Source organism: Oncorhynchus mykiss, chromosome 17 (genome assembly GCF_057628025.1).
Source record: "Oncorhynchus mykiss isolate SJ-2025 chromosome 17, ASM5762802v1, whole genome shotgun sequence".
Lineage (NCBI taxonomy): Eukaryota > Metazoa > Chordata > Actinopteri > Salmoniformes > Salmonidae > Oncorhynchus > Oncorhynchus mykiss.
Genome location: NC_143038.1, coordinates 67,475,670 through 67,494,226, shown reverse-complemented (window position 1 = coordinate 67,494,226; position 18,557 = coordinate 67,475,670). Strand labels below are relative to the sequence as shown.

The 18,557-nt window shown below is 47.7% G+C and overlaps 1 protein-coding gene across 3 annotated transcripts in view; it reads right to left on the bottom strand.

Annotated features, from left to right (window-relative positions):
- Window positions 1–18,557, bottom strand: part of LOC110493277 (rho guanine nucleotide exchange factor 3) — a 104,365-nt gene that overhangs the window by 4,022 nt on the left and 81,786 nt on the right. For all 3 annotated transcript variants that reach the window (XM_036950798.2, XM_036950800.2, XM_036950799.2), the window contains 8 exons: window positions 14,786–14,893; window positions 13,882–14,058; window positions 12,039–12,101; window positions 10,599–10,695; window positions 10,316–10,392; window positions 5,556–5,813; window positions 4,851–5,021; window positions 842–1,028 (listed from right to left, as the gene is read on the bottom strand). In XM_036950798.2, coding sequence (XP_036806693.2) covers window positions 842–1,028; window positions 4,851–5,021; window positions 5,556–5,813; window positions 10,316–10,392; window positions 10,599–10,695; window positions 12,039–12,101; window positions 13,882–14,058; window positions 14,786–14,893 — 1,138 coding nt within the window. The remainder of the gene's footprint in view (window positions 1–841; window positions 1,029–4,850; window positions 5,022–5,555; window positions 5,814–10,315; window positions 10,393–10,598; window positions 10,696–12,038; window positions 12,102–13,881; window positions 14,059–14,785; window positions 14,894–18,557) is intronic.

Here is an 18,557-nt window from a genome sequence, read left to right as displayed (position 1 = left end):
ATAAAGATATAAAACTGTATTTTTTTGTGAAGAATCAACAACAAGTGGGACACAATCATGAAGTGGAACGACATTTATTGGATATTTCAAACTTTTTTAACAAATCAAAAACTGAAAAATTGGGCGTGCAAAATTATTCAGCCCCCTTAAGTTAATACTTTGTAGCGGCACCTTTTGCTGCGATTACAGCTGTAAGTCGCTTGGGGTATGTCTCTATCAGTTTTGCACATCGAGAGACTGACATTTTTTCCCATTCCTCCTTGCAAAACAGCTCAAGCTCAGTGAGGTTGGATGGAGAGCATTTGTAAACAGCAGTGAACATTTGTGAACATCCTCATTGTCATGCTGAAAGACCCAGCCACGTTTCATCTTCAATGCCCTTGCTGATGGAAGGAGGTTTTCACTCAAAATCTCACAATACATGGCCCCATTCATTCTTTCCTTTACACGGATCAGTCGTCCTGGTCCCTTCGCAGAAAAACAGCCCCAAAGCATTATGTTTCCACCCCCATGCTTCACAGTAGGTATGGTGTTCTTTGGATCCAGAGATCAGAGATCCTCACTGAACTTCTGGAGAGAGTTTTCTGCACTGAAAGTAAAGGGGCTGAATAATTTTGCACGCCCAATTTTTAAGTTTTTGATTTGTTAAAAAAGTTTGAAATATCCAATAAATGTCGTTCCACTTCATGATTGTGTCCCACTTGTTGTTGATTCTTCACAAAAAAATACAGTTTTATATCTTTATGTTTGAAGCCTGAAATGTGGCAAAAGGTCGCAAAGTTCAAGGGGGCCGAATACTTTCGCAAGGCACTGTATGTAATTCTATGGATTAAACACTCACTCCTCTCGTTGTTGCTGAAGGCCCCTCTGATGGAGCCCCCCAGACGGATCTCCCCGTCCTGCAGGTCCTCCCACTGCAGCTCTCTGACTGGGATGGGCTGGCGGTACAGCTGGTAGTGCAGCTGCTCGCTGTGGGTGATGGCCCTGGTTATGACCAGCACGTCCTGGAACAGGAACACATGTAGCTTCTGGAGAAAGAGGGGAAAGGAAGGCGTAAAGGGTCTGCTGCTTTTTCCTCATTTAAAACATATTTATCCAGGTTACTCAATGGGATCTCATTAGAATATATTTATCAAGGGAGCTCTGGAGGCAGCAGTAGTCAATAACAAAAAATGCAATACACCATAACACAATACAATTCATAGCTACATTGGAAATAAGGTCATTGGACCAAACAGGGCCAGATATTTCAGCAGCAGGCCAACTACTCTCAGAAAATCAAACTCCTCAGACTAGAAAATAGTACGAACAACACCAGCATGGGTGGTATCTTTGCTTTAAACACACTCCAGTTTACATGCTCTATTTCAAACACAAGTCTCAGAGATACTTTGGCCCATTTGTTTTCCTTTCCATGTGATGAACGGCTTCTTGAGCTGCCACTGCATGATCCATAAGAGAACTGAGAACTGGAGTAGGAAGGGATGATGTGTTCCTGTAACACTTCCACTGTTTGATTTAAGAGGACCAGTGTTTACTAAACAATGGACGACTTACGGGAGTAGAGACAAAGAAGTCCTGTAATGTTGTAACAGACTTTAGCAGAGATGTGATGTAGAGGCACCCAGGGTTGTGTTGAGTAAGAACACAGTGAACCCTGACGATAGAACACCCACTAACAACACTCCATCAAACAGGGATCGGTCTTCTCTCAACATTTACAGTTTCACTTATAACAACTCTGTACCTTTCTGAGATACTGTTATGAGAGGGTATAAGAACGAGTCTAATGTAGAACACAAGCCGGTCATGGTTGAGCATAAAGGAACCGAACATCTGTGGCGGATGTGAGTACAGGCTCTGTGTGTCTGAATGGAGACCCTCAGGTTTCAATGGGCTGGTTTAGATGAAACCAGCGTGACAAGAGGAAACAAGAGAAACGTTCATATGTTTGTCTTTCTCTCTCTGTGTCAGTGTTCCTCCTTAAATAACAACACTTTACTGCAGATAGACAGAGACAAGGGCCCTGTTAGGCGACTGTGAGTCACTCTGACCCGACCTCACCTAGATTCTAACGACCTGTAGGCTTCTATTCTTCTCATATTAACAGTTGATAAAAATAGCTGAATGAATGTGCAGATCTTTAGTGTAATGGCTTTAGTCATTGTTCCGTATAATACATGTGGATTTATTGGTTGATTGTTATAACACAATATGGTAATGTTTCACTGTTTTTCCCCACTGGACTTGAAAGGCTGTGAGTGCCTCCGCTTGGGTCGGTCATGGTGAGCTAGCGTAGCACAGCCTGATTAATAGCCTTCTGTCTCTCCTTTCCTGGGATTACTCCCTCTCTCCCTCCTTCTCTCCTTCCCTCTTTCCCCTTCCCACTCTCTCCATCCCTCTCCACACCACCACTACCCTGTCATTACTGCTGGGCTGAAGCAGGAGCGATGGTGGGAACTGAACCGTATCAAAACCCAAACCACCAGTATGCTACTACTACCCCATGATGGATCGGGATATATACAACGTCTAACATCTAACGACACGTGACCAGGTGCTTCCAATTTGTACCATGCTGCACAAACATGGTGAACAAAACCCAAATTAAAGGCTTTGGTTGAAGGGAGGAGATGAAACGAATGTTACAGCCCCTCTCTCTGACTGACAGTCCACAACGTTATGTTTTTTCCTCACTTCGGCACCCAGAGCCCAATCATCTTCTCAGCATGTCACGAGATAATGTTTTTCTCTAAACACACACTATGCACGTGATGATATGTTTCATTCTCTTTATTTTTCACCTTTATTTAATTTATTTAAATATTTTACCTTTATTTAACTAGGCATGTCAGTTAAGATCAAATTCTTATTTAAAGTGACGGCCTACCCCGACCAAACCCTAACCCGGCCAAACCCTACTCCGGCCAAACCCTACTCCGGCCAAACCCTACTCCGGCCAAACCCTACTCCGGCCAAACCCTACTCCGGCCAAACCCTACTCCGGCCAAACCCTAACCCGACCAAACCCTACTCCGGCCAAACCCTAACCCGACCAAACCCTACTCCGGCCAAACCCTAACCCGGCCAAACCCTACTCCGGCCAAACCCTACTCCGGCCAAACCCTACTCCGGCCAAACCCTACTCCGGCCAAACCCTACTCCGGCCAAACCCTAACCCGACCAAACCCTACTCCGGCCAAACACTAACCCGACCAAACCCTACTCCGGCCAAACCCTACTCCGGCCAAACCCTACTCCGGCCAAACCCTAACCCGACCAAACCCTACTCCGGCCAAACCCTACTCCGACCAAACCCTACTCCGGCCAAACCCTAACCCGGCCAAACCCTACTCCGACCAAACCCTACTCCGACCAAACCCTACTCCGGCCAAACCCTAACCCGACCAAACCCTACTCCGGCCAAACCCTAACCCGACCAAACCCTACTCCGGCCAAACCCGACCAAACCCTACTCCGACCAAATCCTACTCCGGCCAAACCCTAACCCGGCCAAACCCTACTCCGGCCAAATCCTACTCCGGCCAAACCCTAACCCGACCAAATCCTACTCCGGCCAAACCCTACTCCGGCCAAACCCTAACCCGGCCAAACCCTAACCCGACCAAACCCTAACCCGACCAAACCCTACTCCGGCCAAACCCTACTCCGGCCAAACCCTAACCCGGCCAAACCCTAACCCGACCAAACCCTACTCCGGCCAAACCCTAACCCGACCAAATCCTACCCCGGCCAAACCCTACTCCGGCCAAACCCTAACCCGGCCAAACCCTAACCCGACCAAACCCTACTCCGGCCAAACCCTAACCCGACCAAATCCTACCCCGGCCAAACCCTACCCCGGCCAAACCCTACTCCGGCCAAACCCTACTCCGGCCAAACCCTAACCCGACCAAATCCTACCCCGACCAAATCCTACTCCGGCCAAACCCTACTCCGGCCAAACCCTACCCCGGCCAAACCCTAACCCGGACAAACCCTACCCCGGCCAAATCCTACCCCGGCCAAACCCTAACCCGGCCAAACCCTAACCCGGACAAACCCTACCCCGGCCAAACCCTAACCCGGACAAACCCTACCCCGGCCAAACCCTAACCCGGACAAATCCTACCCCGGCCAAACCCTACCCCGGCCAAACCCTACCCCGGCCAAATCCTACCCCGGCCAAACCCTACCCCGGCCAAACCCTACCCCGGCCAAATCCTAACCCGGCCAAACCCTACCCCGGCCAAACCCTACCCCGGCCAAATCCTAACCCGACCAAACCCTACCCCGGACAAAGTCTAGGCCAATTATGCACCCCCGTACGGGACTCCCAAACACGGCACGGTGTGATACAGCCTGGAATCGAACCAGGGTCTGTAGTGACTCAGCGAGGGCCTACAGGTGAACCAATGCTCTCAGAGTTGACCCCTGACCCCAGTAGACGTATTGATATGTGGTGACAGAGTGTGGTGCTTTAGGGGTCATGGTCAGCGGGTTTGCTCGTACCATCACAGGTCTGTGTGGATTTAGAGGTCATTCATATCACTGTACGGTACAAACGTAAAACTGTGCCTCATTCAATGCTAAACAAATATCCTCAGCGTTGACCTTACTTACAGTACATCAGCAGTAGAGTGTTAGTATGCATTTGAACTCCCTGTCAGCAGATGTTGCCATGCCGTTTTACCGCTAAAGAGCTGCTACACTGAGTCGTGTTTGCATTGTGTTTGCATGACGAAAGCTACCTGTTATTGTAAGTTTTTATAGCTGTGTGGTGTAGCAGGTCTGCTGTGTGTTACACTCCAAAGCGTTAATAGTGATAGATGCTAGGCAGCTCTACTCACAGCGCCCCTGTTGTTCTTCAGTTCCCCGTGACAGCTGAGGATGCGGGAGCTGTCAATGAGCAGGTCTCTCTGGCTGTCTTCCAGATAGAGGAGACGCTCCTTGTAGAAACGGCACTCAGACTCACCCGTCTGGGTGTTGATCTCAGCCACGATGCTCTGGATCATGTTGATCTGGTGACAAGAAGAGGGAATGAAAAGTGTGATTTAAGTTTTTGTGTGTGTGTGTGGGGGGGGTGTTAGTGGGGGTTGTGTGTGGGGGGGTATGTGTGTGTGGGGGGGGGGGGGGTTGGAGTCTTAGTGGAGGGTTGTGTGTGTGTGTGTGTGGGGGGGGGGGGAGTGTTAGTGGGGGGTTTATGTGTGTGGGGGGGTTGTGTGTGTGTGTGTGTGTGGGGGGGGGGTGTTAGTGGGGGGTTGTGTGTGTGTGGGGGGGAATGTTAGTGGGGGGGTTGTGTGTGTGTGTGGGGGGGGGGTGTTAGGGTGTTAGTGAGGGGTTGTGTGTGTGGAGGGGGGGTGTTAGTGAGGGGTTGTGTGTGTGGAGTGAGGGGGGGAGTGTTAGTGAGGGGTTGTGTGTGTGTGGGGGGGGGTGTTAGTGAGGGGTTGTGTGTGTGGAGGGGGAGGGGTGTTAGTGAGGGGTTGTGTGTGTGTGTGGTGTTAGTGGGGTTTGTGTGTGTTTATACATTCATGTCTATCACCAGATCCACTCACTGCCTCATCCAGGTGTTGACGGTCCGGATGGTCGTTAGGTGTGTGTTTGAGGATCTCCCTGAGCAGCAGAGGGTATTTGACCAGACGGCTCCTGGGTATATCCAGGAAGTTCCACAGGTCCAGCTTCCTACTAAAGGGCGACTCCAGGCAGCGCTGCAGGAAGTCATGCACCCGGTGATCCTGCTTCTTATGGTCCAGCAGAGCTTTGGCTGCCACCTGGTTACTGCAGTATGAGTTGTAGGAGTCCAGACATGGTAACTGGTGGAGGGAGGAGGGGGAGAGAGAGAGAGGGAGGGAGAGAGAGAGAGGTCAGTAATTGAGTTTCTCCTTCAGTCAAGTTAATATTTATTGCAGGATCTCTTATGCAGTGTGTATGTTCCATAATTATTATTATTTATTTATTTATTTTAAAATTTTACCCCTTTTTCTCCCCAATTTCGTGGTATCCAATTGTTTAGTAGCTACTATCTTGTCTCATCGCTACAACTACCGTACGGGCTCGGGAGAGACGAAGGTTGAAAGTCATGCGTCCTCCGATACACAACCCAACCAAGCCGCACTGCTTCTTAACACAGCGCGCATCCAACCCGGAAGCCAGCCGCACCAATGTGTCGGAGGCTACACCGTGCACCTGGCAACCTTGGCTAGCGCGCACTGTGCCCGGCCCGCCACAGGAGTCGCTGGTGCGCGATGAGACAAGGATTTCCCTTCCGGCCAAGCCCTCCCTAACCTGGAACCTGGACGACGCCGGTCGCGGCCGGTTACGACAGAGCTTGGGCGCGAACCCAGAGTCTCTGGTGGCACAGCTGGCGTTGCAGTACAGCGGCCATAATTATTTTTGAGGTCGGATGAAAAAACAAGTCTCACAGTTTTCGATATCTGATCAAATACTTCAGTTGTGCTCAGTTTTTATTTGCCGACTTTATTACTTTTCATTCCTTAAAGTCATCATCTCATCCTGCTCAGGCAGTAACATCCAGCCAGACAACTTTAGCTCTGTTCTCCCCATACTGTACTGTCTTTAGTCATCCTATTTAGCTTGGCTAGCCTGCCTATTTAGCTTGGCTAGCCTGCCTATTTAGCTAGGCTAGCCTGCCTATTTAGCTAGGCTAGCCTGCCTTTTGGTTAGCCTGCCTATTTAGCTAGGCTAGCCTGCCTATTTAGCTAGGCTAGCCTGCCTATTTAGCTAGGCTAGCCTGCCTTTTGGCTAGCCTGCCTATTTAGCTAGGCTAGCCTGCCTATTTAGCTAGGCTAGCCTGCCTTTTGGCTAGCCTGCCTATTGGCTAGCCTGTGATCACATTCTCCGTAGCCGATGTGAGTAAAATCTTTAAACAGGTCAACATTTACAGACGGATTACCAGGACTAGTAGTCAGAGCATGTGCTGACCAACTGGCAAGTGTCTTCACTGACATTTTCTACCTGTCCCTGACCGAGTCTGTAATACCTACATGTTTCAAGCAGACCACCATAGTCCCTGTGCCCAAGAACGCCAAAGTAACCTGTCTAAATGACTCTGTACCTGTACCCTCAAAGCTCATCAATAAACTAAGGACCCTGGGATTAAACACCTCCCTCTGCAACTGGATTTTGGACTTCCTGAAAGCAGCCCCCAGGTGGTAAGGGTAGGTAACAACACATCTGCCACATGGATCCTCAACACGGAGGCCCCTTAGGAGTGCGTGCTTAGTACCCTCCTGTACTCCCTGTTCACCCATAACTGCGTGGCCAAGCATACTCCAACACCATCATTAAGTTTGCCAAGTTTGTGGTAGGCCTGTTCACCAACAACAATGAGACAGCCTATAGGGAGGAGGTCAGAGACCTGGCCGTGTGGTACCACGTGATCAAGACAAAGGAGATGATCGTGGACTACAGGAAAAGGAGGGCCGAGCACGCACCCATTCACATCGACGGAGCTGTAGTGGAGCAGGTTGAGAGGTACAAAATCCTTGGTGTCCACATCACCAACAAACTATCATAGTCCCAAGACAGCTGTAAAGAGGGCACAACAACGCCTATTCCCCTCAATGCCACCCAGGAACTCTATACCAGGCAGTGGGAGAGGAAGGCCCTAAAAATGGTCAAAGACTTCAGACACTGTAGTCATAGAATGTTGTCTTTTTCTGCAAGGCAGGTGGTACAGGAGAACATGGTCCAGGTTCAAAAGGCTCCTTAACAGCTTCGACCCCCAAGTCACAAGACTGCAGAACAGTTAAATGGCTACCCGGACTATTTGCATTGACCCCCCACCATACAACAAGTCTCTGTGTAGGTCCACCATACAACAAGTCTCTGTGTAGGTCTACCATACAACAAGTCTCTGTGTAGGTCTACCATACAACAAGTATCTGTGTAGGTCTACCATACAACAAGTCTCTGTGTAGGTCTACCATACAACAAGTCTCTGTGTAGGTCTACCATACAACAGGTCTCTGTGTAGGTCTACCATACAACAAGTCTCTGTGTAGGTCTACCATACAACAAGTATCTGTGTAGGTCTACCATACAACAAGTCTCTGTGTATGTCTACCATACAACAAGTCTCTGTGTAGGTCTGCCATACAACATGTCTCTGTGTAGGTCTACCATACAACAGGTCTCTGTGTAGGTCTACCATACAACAAGTCTCTGTGTAGGTCTACCATACAACAAGTCTCTGTGTAGGTCTACCATACAACAAGTCTCTGTGTAGGTCTACCATACAACAAGTCTCTGTGTAGGTCTACCATACAACAAGTCTCTGTGTACATCTACCATACAACAAGTCTCTGTGTAGGTCTACCATACAACAAGTCTCTGTGTAGGTCTACCATACAACAAGTCTCTGTGTAGGTCTACCATACAACAGGTCTCTGTGTAGGTCTACCATACAACAAGTCTCTGTGTAGGTCTACCATACAACAAGTCTCTGTGTAGGTCTACCATACAACAGGTCTCTGTGTAGGTCTACCATACAACAAGTCTCTGTGTAGGTCTACCATACAACAAGTCTCTGTGTAGGTCTACCATACAACAAGTCTCTGTGTAGGTCTACCATACAACAAGTCTCTGTGTAGGTCTACCATACAACAAGTCTCTGTGCAGGTCTACCATACAACAGGTCTCTGTGTAGGTCTACCATACAACAAGTCTCTGTGTAGGTCTACCATACAACAAGTCTCTGTGTAGGTCTACCATACAACAAGTATCTGTGTAGGTCTACCATACAACAGGTCTCTGTGTAGGTCTACCATACAACAAGTCTCTGTGTAGGTCTACCATACAACAAGTCTCTGTGTAGGTCTACCATACAACAAGTCTCTGTGTAGGTCTACCATACAACAAGTATCTGTGTAGGTCTACCATACAACAGGTCTCTGTGTAGGTCTACCATACAACAGGTCTCTGTGTAGGTCTACCATACAACAAGTCTCTGTGTAGGTCTACCATACAACAAGTCTCTGTGTAGGTCTACCATACAACAAGTCTCTGTGTAGGTCTACCATACAACAAGTATCTGTGTAGGTCTACCATACAACAGGTCTCTGTGTAGGTCTACCATACAACAAGTCTCTGTGTAGGTCTACCATACAACAGGTCTCTGTGTAGGTCTACCATACAACAAGTCTCTGTGTAGGTCTACCATACAACAAGTCTCTGTGTAGGTCTACCATACAACAAGTCTCTTCATCTTTGAATGGAGCGCCAGATCTATTCAATATATTGAATATTGTACCTGGTCTACATCACATTGAACAGTATAGGAATGTCACTGAGCTGGTGCAGTCAGAACCAGAACAATGTCACAGTGTTAATGTAACCGATAGATAAATGAAGGCCTAAATAAACCAGGTCATGTACCATGGAAATGAAGTGGAATTGGGAAATATGTACTCTATTATGCAACCACATTGACATCTTGTGGAATGGAGTTCAGAGGAGAGGTGGGACTAGGGCAAGAAAGCAGCTGAGAAGCAGAGGAAGCTCTCCGCGTTCCTGTCAAGCACGCATTGTTTTCCTCCATAACTACCTAGTGTAAACAGGAAGTAGGGATGGAGGGATGGTAGAGGAGCTGCTCAGCATCCTTACACTAACAAACAGCCCTGGACACACTAACTTCACTTCACAACACAGCAGAACTAGCCTGGTTCCAGCTCACTGTCCAGCTAAAGTGTTACTGCTCGTCTTGTGAGGAAGTTATCGTTTCATGTTAGTTAAGAGCTTTGATTTTAACCTCCACACAGGGTAACCCGACTTCACACCAATAGACGTTTCTCTGGGTCATCAACAGCTACGGTTGTTGTGTGAACCCCTGAGGTCAACTGACCGAGCTCTGAGTACACACACACACACACACACACACACACACACACACACACACACACACACACACACACACACACACACACACACACACACACACACACACACACACACACACAAACACACACACACAGAGAGAGAGAGATAATTGGGAATCAAAAAATAACTAGGTCAAAAGGTCCTTAAGACACAGGGGATGAATCTGTTTTTATAAGATAGCTCCATTATGGAAAACAAACATCTCAGGCTGCCTCGTAAACTAGCTGTTTTGGGGTTCTGGATGGCTGAAGTCCTTCCTCAGAAATGTTTCAAGTAAATTGATGGCATTATAACATCAGGGGGATGAATGGTCTTACCCAGTCCACTAGCATTATAACAGCATTATAACATCAGGGGGATGAATGGTCTTACCCAGTCCACTAGCATTATAACAGCATTATAACATCAGGGGTCTTACCCAGTCCACTAGAATGTGTCCCACAGTTTCTGTAGAGCCGTCTGGTTTCCTGGCCTCTCGCAATCGACTCAGCAGATCTGAGGGATGAGAGGGAGGAGAGGTCTCAGCCTCTGTCTAACGGCTCTTTTAGGTGTAAGAACTACACGCGTGCATGTGCGTGTGTGTGTGTGTGTGTGTGCCTGCGTGACTCTGTGTGTGATGGCTTCTGTGTTTGTGTGAGCCACTGTGTTTCCTTGCAATTCCCTATCCTGTGGTTCTACACTTTGCAAGCTTCCATTCTCACCTTCATGCAACGGAATGAGGGAGTCCAGGGTTCCGAAGATCTGGGTGAGTTCATGCTCTGTCATAATGGACAGCTTCAGCATGGGGTCATGGTACGCCTGCAGGTACAGAGAGAGGAGAACGCTTCAATTAAAACAGTAACAATGAAACCAAACTCGATGTATCCCTTTATATTACTCACGTGCTTCATTAAAACACGCTTTAGAAGCTTTGAAAGCAGAATCAAGCGTGCCCTCTAAAGATGGAAAAACCCTTGGGGTATTGGCATGTTAATTGGTAGCTTGTGGTGTGGACATCTACAAGTGGTTGACCCAGATAAGTTACTTGAGCCAAGCGTAGATGGATCATATAAACTACACACCCAATGTAAGTAAAACAACAGCGCTAAGAAAGGTAACTGCCGTCAAATGGGACACGTCCAGAAGATATTAAAGATATTTTCAGAAACAGTATTGGACATAAATAATCTAAACATCTGTTGGTGTCTTGTGGGCATGTTTCAGACAGGCCTTCTAATTTTAACTGTTAAAACTGCGAAGTGATGTAGCACTCGATCCCCTCTGGGACTGAGTTTAAGCCTGGGAGAGTGGAAGAGATCCCCAGGAGCAGAGAGAGGGAGAGAGAGAGAGAGAGAGAGAGAGAGAGAGAGAGAGAGAGAGAGAGAGAGAGAGAGAGACAGAGAGAGAGAGAGAGAGAGAGAGAGAGAGAGACAGAAACAGAGACAGAGACAGAGACAAAGACAGACAGATGGCAGAGAGAGTGGGCAGAGAGAGAGATAGAGAGAGAGACAGAGGGCAGAAAGAGAGAGAGAGAGAGAGACAGAGACATATGGCAGAGAGAGTGGGCAGAGAGAGAGATAGAGAGAGACAGAGGGCAGAGAGAGATAGAGAGAGAGACAGAGGGCAGAAAGAGAGAGAGAGAGAGAGAGAGAGAGAGAGAGAGAGAGAAAGAAACAGAGACAGAGACAGAGACAAAGACAGACAGATGGCAGAGAGAGTGGGCAGAGAGAGAGATAGAGAGAGAGACAGAGGGCAGAAAGAGAGAGAGAGAGAGAGACAGAGACATATGGCAGAGAGAGTGGGCAGAGAGAGAGATAGAGAGAGACAGAGGGCAGAGAGAGATAGAGAGAGAGACAGAGGGCAGAAAGAGAGAGAGAGAGAGAGAGAGAGAGAGAGAGAGAGAGAGAGAAAGAAAGAAAGAAAGAAACAGAGGGCAGAGAGAGTGGGGAGATAGAGAGAGTAAGATGGCAGAGAGAGAGAGAGTAATATGGCAGAGAGAGAGAGGGGGGGGAGAGAGTGTGAGCTACAGTCTTAGGTGTGTGATTGTGGAAGCACTGGGGAAACCGGAGACTGACTGATCACCAGGGTAGAATAACTTAGCTGTGATAAGCTCAATGAAAAGGAAAAAGGGAAATGATATTGATTGAATAAGCAGCTGGTACCTTCTTGGCCAGCTTCAGATCCTCAATGAGATCCCGCTCGCCCTGAGAAAGCTCAAAGATGGCCTGCAAACACACAGAGGAAGTAAAGACAACATGAGAATGGTGAAACAAGGGTCCTCGTTTAGTCAAACATCTCAGAAAAACAACAAGTCATCAGCTATTCTACCACCATGAACAAATAAAGAACATTGAAAACATATAAACATAATTTCTTTCCTTCTTTCTGTCTTTTTAGAAAAAGGCGTACATGTATGAAATAACAAATGTCAGACTGACAAATCTAAAGGTCTTTGCAGAAAGATGATCTTTCAACACTTAGCCTCTCTAAAGCCACAAGACTTCTGTTATGCACACAGAGAGAAAAGCATAGGACCGCGTTGACCCCTAAAAATGCAATACTTCCCAGTGGACAGCTGGGTTCTGTTGTGAACCCCCTATCCCATATCCCCAGTCCTTTGATGTCTTCTCTGTGTGGCCTGAGAGGAGGAGGCCTCATTTCAGTGGAGGGAGGGGGTGGGCATGTTTCAGACAGGCCTTCTAATTTTAACTGTTAAAACTGTGAAGTGATGTAGCACTCGATCCCCTCTGGGACTGAGTTTAAGCCTGGGAGAGTGGAAGAGATCTCCAGAAGCAGGGGGGGGAGAGGTAGAGGGAGAGCTAGAGAGAGAGGGGGGGAGAGATAGAGGGAGAGCTAGAGAGAGGGGGGGGGGGGAGAGATAGAGGGAGAGCTAGAGAGAGGGGAGAGCTATAGAAAGAGAGTGAACTGAGCTGCACTTCCTAACCTCCTGCCCAATGTATGACCATATTAGAGACACATATTTCCCTCCGATTACACAGATCCTCAAAGAATTCGAAAACAAACCCAATTTTGATAAACTCCCATATCTACTGGGTGAAATACCACAGTGTGCCATCACAGCAGCAAGATGTGTCACCTGTTGCCACAAGAAAAGGGCAACCAGTGAAGAACAAACACCATTGTAAATACAACCTATATTTATGCTTATTTATTTTATCTTGTGTCCTTTAACCATTTGTACATTGTTACCACACTGTATATGTATAATATGACATTTGTAATGTCTTTATTCTTTTGAAACTTCTGTATGTGTAATGTACTCTTCATTTTTATTGTTTATTTCACTTTATATATTATCTACCTCACTTGCTTTGGCAATGTTAACACATGTTTCCCATACCAATAAAGCCCCTTGAATTGAATTGAATTGAGAGGAGGGAGAGATAGAGGGAGGGGGGAGAGCGAGAGAGGGAGAGAGAGGGGAGAGAGAAAGACAGAGGGAGAGATAGAGTAAGGGGAGAGAGAGAGAAAGATAGAGAGAGGGGATTAGGGAGAGCTAGAGAGAGGGGAGAGAGAGAGAGAGAGCGAAAGACAGAGAGGGGTGAGAGAGAAATAAGCAGCTGGGATGTTATTGGAGCCCATCCCTCCACTCCTGACCCTGTTGCTCCTCTGTGAGACATCTGTGGTTTTCCCATCAGTGCTTACCAGGCAGGATCTGCTCATAGACTAGGGAATCTCTCTTTCTGGGTTTGGGTTTTGCCACGGGCACTTCATCTAAGCATATTTCATGCATTCTAGAAGATGTACATCCTTGTTATAACCATGCTATTCTTAGAGTTTAAACACACACACACAACCTCCAATTTAATTTTAGTTAAACTCCTTGAAATCAAAGCCAGACGAAAACCTTCTGGTCTAAAAATTGCATTAAACTATACAGGAGCAGTGAGCAGGTATTTTCTATCATTTTGTAACAGTGTTCCCGTGGTAACAGTGTTCCCGTGGTAACAGTGTTCCTGTGGTAACAGTGAGGAAAAGCCTCACCTCCTGGCGTTTGATTTCCTTAGAGGACAGCATCTGGTGTCCGAGCCGCACGTCAAATGTCTCGCTCCACAGCTTGCTGTCTCGCCGCTTGGTGTTGGCAGGCGGGGCCGGCCGCGTCCATGGTCGAGGAGGCATGAGCGTCTCCGTCCGACTCTCACTGCGGAAGCTGATGGAACGCTGCGGAATAGAAAGAGGCACAAAGATGAGAAAAATTCCCCTTCACAGGACACCAACATAGTTGTCTTATGTCTGATATCTGAATGTTACTATAATGTTGTGTGTAGATGATCCTGTCTGCTAGTCAAACCCAGTGTGAAGATAGTGAGATCAGGTTTGAGGTCAAAGCCCTTCACATGTGTACCATAAAGGATGCATCCTGTAGCGCTCTGGTCAAAAGTAGTACCATTTGGGCCTTAATCGTAGAGGCCACGTACCAGTGATTACCAGGCGTGAACGTTCCCACCTTTCAATCACTGAGCCTCGTGTTGCATAATAACACCACCCAGAACATATCACAACACGGCCATGACATCACACACCGGTCAGAGGAGGGCTGGCGTACTTAGTGGAAAGTGATTGATTTCTCCGTAGAACATCACCGATTAGCTGGCTATATGGCTGGGCTTTCTGGGACGGCCAAACACACCATCAGCTAAGTTACTTAGTATCATGATCATGATGAGATGATAATGAGACCTTATAAGAGGGTCATACATGCTTATGACAAGCGTTACAATGCATTATAACCTCAGGATGACGTATTAAACCTCTAGGTTGTATTTGTAAAGTGTTACTAACGACGTTAATTAAGCATTTAGTCACTATTTAAATGTACCTGCAGTGGTTGTCCTCTGTGGTCATATTTATCAGTATAGCTATCTTATGATGTGGTGTACTGTTGTACCTGCAGTGTTTGTCCTATGCGCTTCAGAGGAGCAGTCTTGACTGGAGGTATGAGGTTGGCCAACGAGGTGACGCGGGACAGGGGCTTCACCCGCTTGTTACTGGGCTCCTAGAACACGGTAGACACAGAGAGACATCTTGTTGTGAACACACAGTCAGATACAAACATTAACAGCACATAGAGGAAAGAAACATCCCATAAAAGTCAGCATAGATGAAGACAAGATGAGGGTGTAGACTGGTGTGTGAGGCAGATTAAAGACAGTGGATGCCCTTCATTCTGCATCACTCCATCAGGACAACAGAAGAAGAGATCCACACTCCAGTGGTTGCAGTCAGTCAGAATCATCAGGGGAAACAGGCTGACGGAAAGAGAATGTCTGCTACCTGCAAACCCTCAGCAGCAATAATACTCTACTCTCCCATCCTCAATTTCCTCTCTCCTCTCTCCTGCTCTCTCCTCTCTCCTGCTCTCTCCCTTCTCCTGCTCTCTCCTCTCTCCTGCTCTCTCCCCTCTCCTGCTCTCTCCTCTCTCCTGCTCTCTCCTCTCTCCTGCTCTCTCCTCTCTCCTGCTCTCTCCTCTCTCCTGCTCTCTCCTCTCTCCTGCTCTCGCCTCTCTCCTGCTCTCGCCTCTCTCCTGCTCTCTCCTCTCTCCTGCTCTCTCCCTTCTCCTGCTCTCTCCTCTCTCCTGCTCTCTCCCCTCTCCTGCTCTCTCCTCTCTCCTGCTCTCGCCTCTCTCCTGCTCTCTCCTCTCTCCTGCTCTCTCCTCTCTCCTGCTCTCTCCTCTCTCCTGCTCTCGCCTCTCTCCTGCTCTCGCCTCTCTCCTGCTCTCGCCTCTCTCCTGCTCTCTCCTGCTCTCGTCTCTCTCCTGCTCTCTCCTCTCCTGCTCTCTCCTCTCTCCTGCTCTCACCTCTCTCCTGCTCTCTCCTCTCTCTCAGGCGCCCTGTGACGTCACTGCAGCTATTTGATCAGTATTTTGGGAAAACAGTATTTTCAGACCGAATACTCCCTCTTCACAATTCACACTCACCTGCTTCACACGTACACACATGTACACACACACACACACACACACACACACACACACACACACACACACACACACACACACACACACACACACACACACACACACACACAAAGACAGACAGACAGACAGACAGACAGACAGACAGACAGACAGACAGACAGACAGACAGACAGACAGACAGACAGACAGACAGACAGACAGACACACACACACATACACACAGACAGACACAGACACACAGACAGACACACAGACAGTTGTGGTTCTGCAGTAAAAAGCAGGGCCAGTAAATAATACACAGTTCCTTATAGAGAAGTGGGTGACAGTACAAATCAGACTGTACAAATGGTGTCAATTTGATCAGTATCTACCATCTATTCACAATGGGATCCATTCCCTATTTAATCAAAGCCTACTTGCTTCCTTAGGATGTATCCCAAATAGCACCCCATTCCTCTACAAAGTGCACTACTTTTGACCATGTCCCCATATGGCTGTGGTCTAAAGTAGTGCACTATATAGGTCAGTGTTTCCCAACCCTGGTCCTCCAGAACCCCCAACAGACTGTATTGTAACCCTGGTCCTCCAGAACCCCCAACAGATTGTATTGTAACCCTGGTCCTCCAGAACCCCCATCAGACTGTATTGTAACCCTGGTCCTCCAGAACCCCCAACAGATTGTATTGTAACCCTGGTCCTCCAGAACCCCCAACAGACTGTATTGTAACCCTGGTCCTCCAGAACCCCCATCAGACTGTATTGTAACCCTGGTCCTCCAGAACCCCCAACAGATTGTATTGTAACCCTGGTCCTCCAGAACCCCCAACAGACTGTATTGTAACCCTGGTCCTCCAGAACCCCCAACAGATTGTATTGTAACCCTGGTCCTCCAGAACCCCCAACAGACTGTATTGTAACCCTGGTCCTCCAGAACCCCCAACAGATTGTATTGTAACCCTGGTCCTCCAGAACCCCCAACAGATTGTATTGTAACCCTGGTCCTCCAGAACCCCCAACAGACTGTATTGTAACCCTGGTCCTCCAGAACCCCCAACAGATTGTATTGTAACCCTGGTCCTCCAGAACCCCCAACAGATTGTATTGTAACCCTGGTCCTCCAGAACCCCCAACAGATTGTATTGTAACCCTGGTCCTCCAGAACCCCCAACAGATTGTATTGTAACCCTGGTCCTCCAGAACCCCCAACAGATTGTATTGTAACCCTGGTCCTCCAGAACCCCCAACAGATTGTATTGTAACCCTGGTCCTCCAGAACCCCCAACAGACTGTATTGTAACCCTGGTCCTCCAGAACCCCCAACAGATTGTATTGTAACCCTGGTCCTCCAGAACCCCCAACAGATTGTATTGTAACCCTGGTCCTCCAGAACCCCCAACAGACTGTATTGTAACCCTGGTCCTCCAGAACCCCCAACAGACTGTATTGTAACCCTGGTCCTCCAGAACCCCCAACAGATTGTATTGTAACCCTTGTCCTCCAGAACCCCCAACAGATTGTATTGTAACCCTGGTCCTCCAGAACCCCCAACAGACTGTATTGTAACCCTGGTCCTCCAGAACCCCCAACAGATTGTATTGTAACCCTGGTCCTCCAGAACCCCCAACAGATTGTATTGTAACCCTGGTCCTCCAGAACCCCCAACAGACTGTATTGTAACCCTGGTCCTCCAGAACCCCCAACAGATTGTATTGTAACCCTGGTCCTCCAGAACCCCCAACAGATTGTATTGTAACCCTGGTCCTCCAGAACCCCCAACAGATTGTATTGTATCCCTGGTCCTCCAGAACCCCCAACAGACTGTATTGTAACCCTGGACAAATACACCTGATTGAAACAAATGATGTTGTTTCAATACTACTTATGCAACAACAGACTGGCTGAATTTAGCTCTAGGACCTCAAGGCTCTGCTACTCTGGCATAAAACACACAATCTGTTCTGCTATTTTAAATTGACTTGCCAATCAATGTCATTATCAACAGCAGCAGCTCCCTCAGTCATTTAGTACATCCCCTGTCTCACTGAGAGGCTCTGATCTCTACAGGGGAGATAGATAGTACAGAGCTAGTAGAGACTGATCTCTACAGGGCAGATAGATAGTACAGAGCTAGTAGAGACTGATCTCTACAGGGCAGATAGAGAGTACAGAGCTAGTAGAGACTGATCTCTACAGGGCAGATAGATAGTACAGAACTAGTAGAGACTGATCTCTACAGGGCAGATAGATAGTACAGAGCTAGTAGAGACTGATCTCTACAGGGCATATAGATAGTACAGAGCTAGTAGAGACTGATCTCTACAGGGCAGATAGATAGAGATCAGTCTCTACTAGCTCTGTACTATCTATCTGCCCTGTAGAGATCAGTCTCTACTAGCTCTGTACTATCTATATGCCCTGTAGAGATCAGTCTCTACTAGCTCTGTACTATCTATCTGCCCTGTAGAGATCAGTCTCTACTAGTTCTGTACTATCTATCTGCCCTGTAGAGATCAGTCTCTACTAGCTCTGTACTCTCTATCTGCCCTGTAGAGATCAGTCTCTACTAGCTCTGTACTATCTATCTGCCCTGTAGAGATCAGTCTCTACTAGCTCTGTACTATCTATCTGCCCTGTAGAGATCAGTCTCTACTACCTCTATACTATCTATCTGCCCTGTAGAGATCAGTCTCTACTAGCTCTGTACTATCTATCTGCCCTGTAGAGATCAGTCTCTACTAGCTCT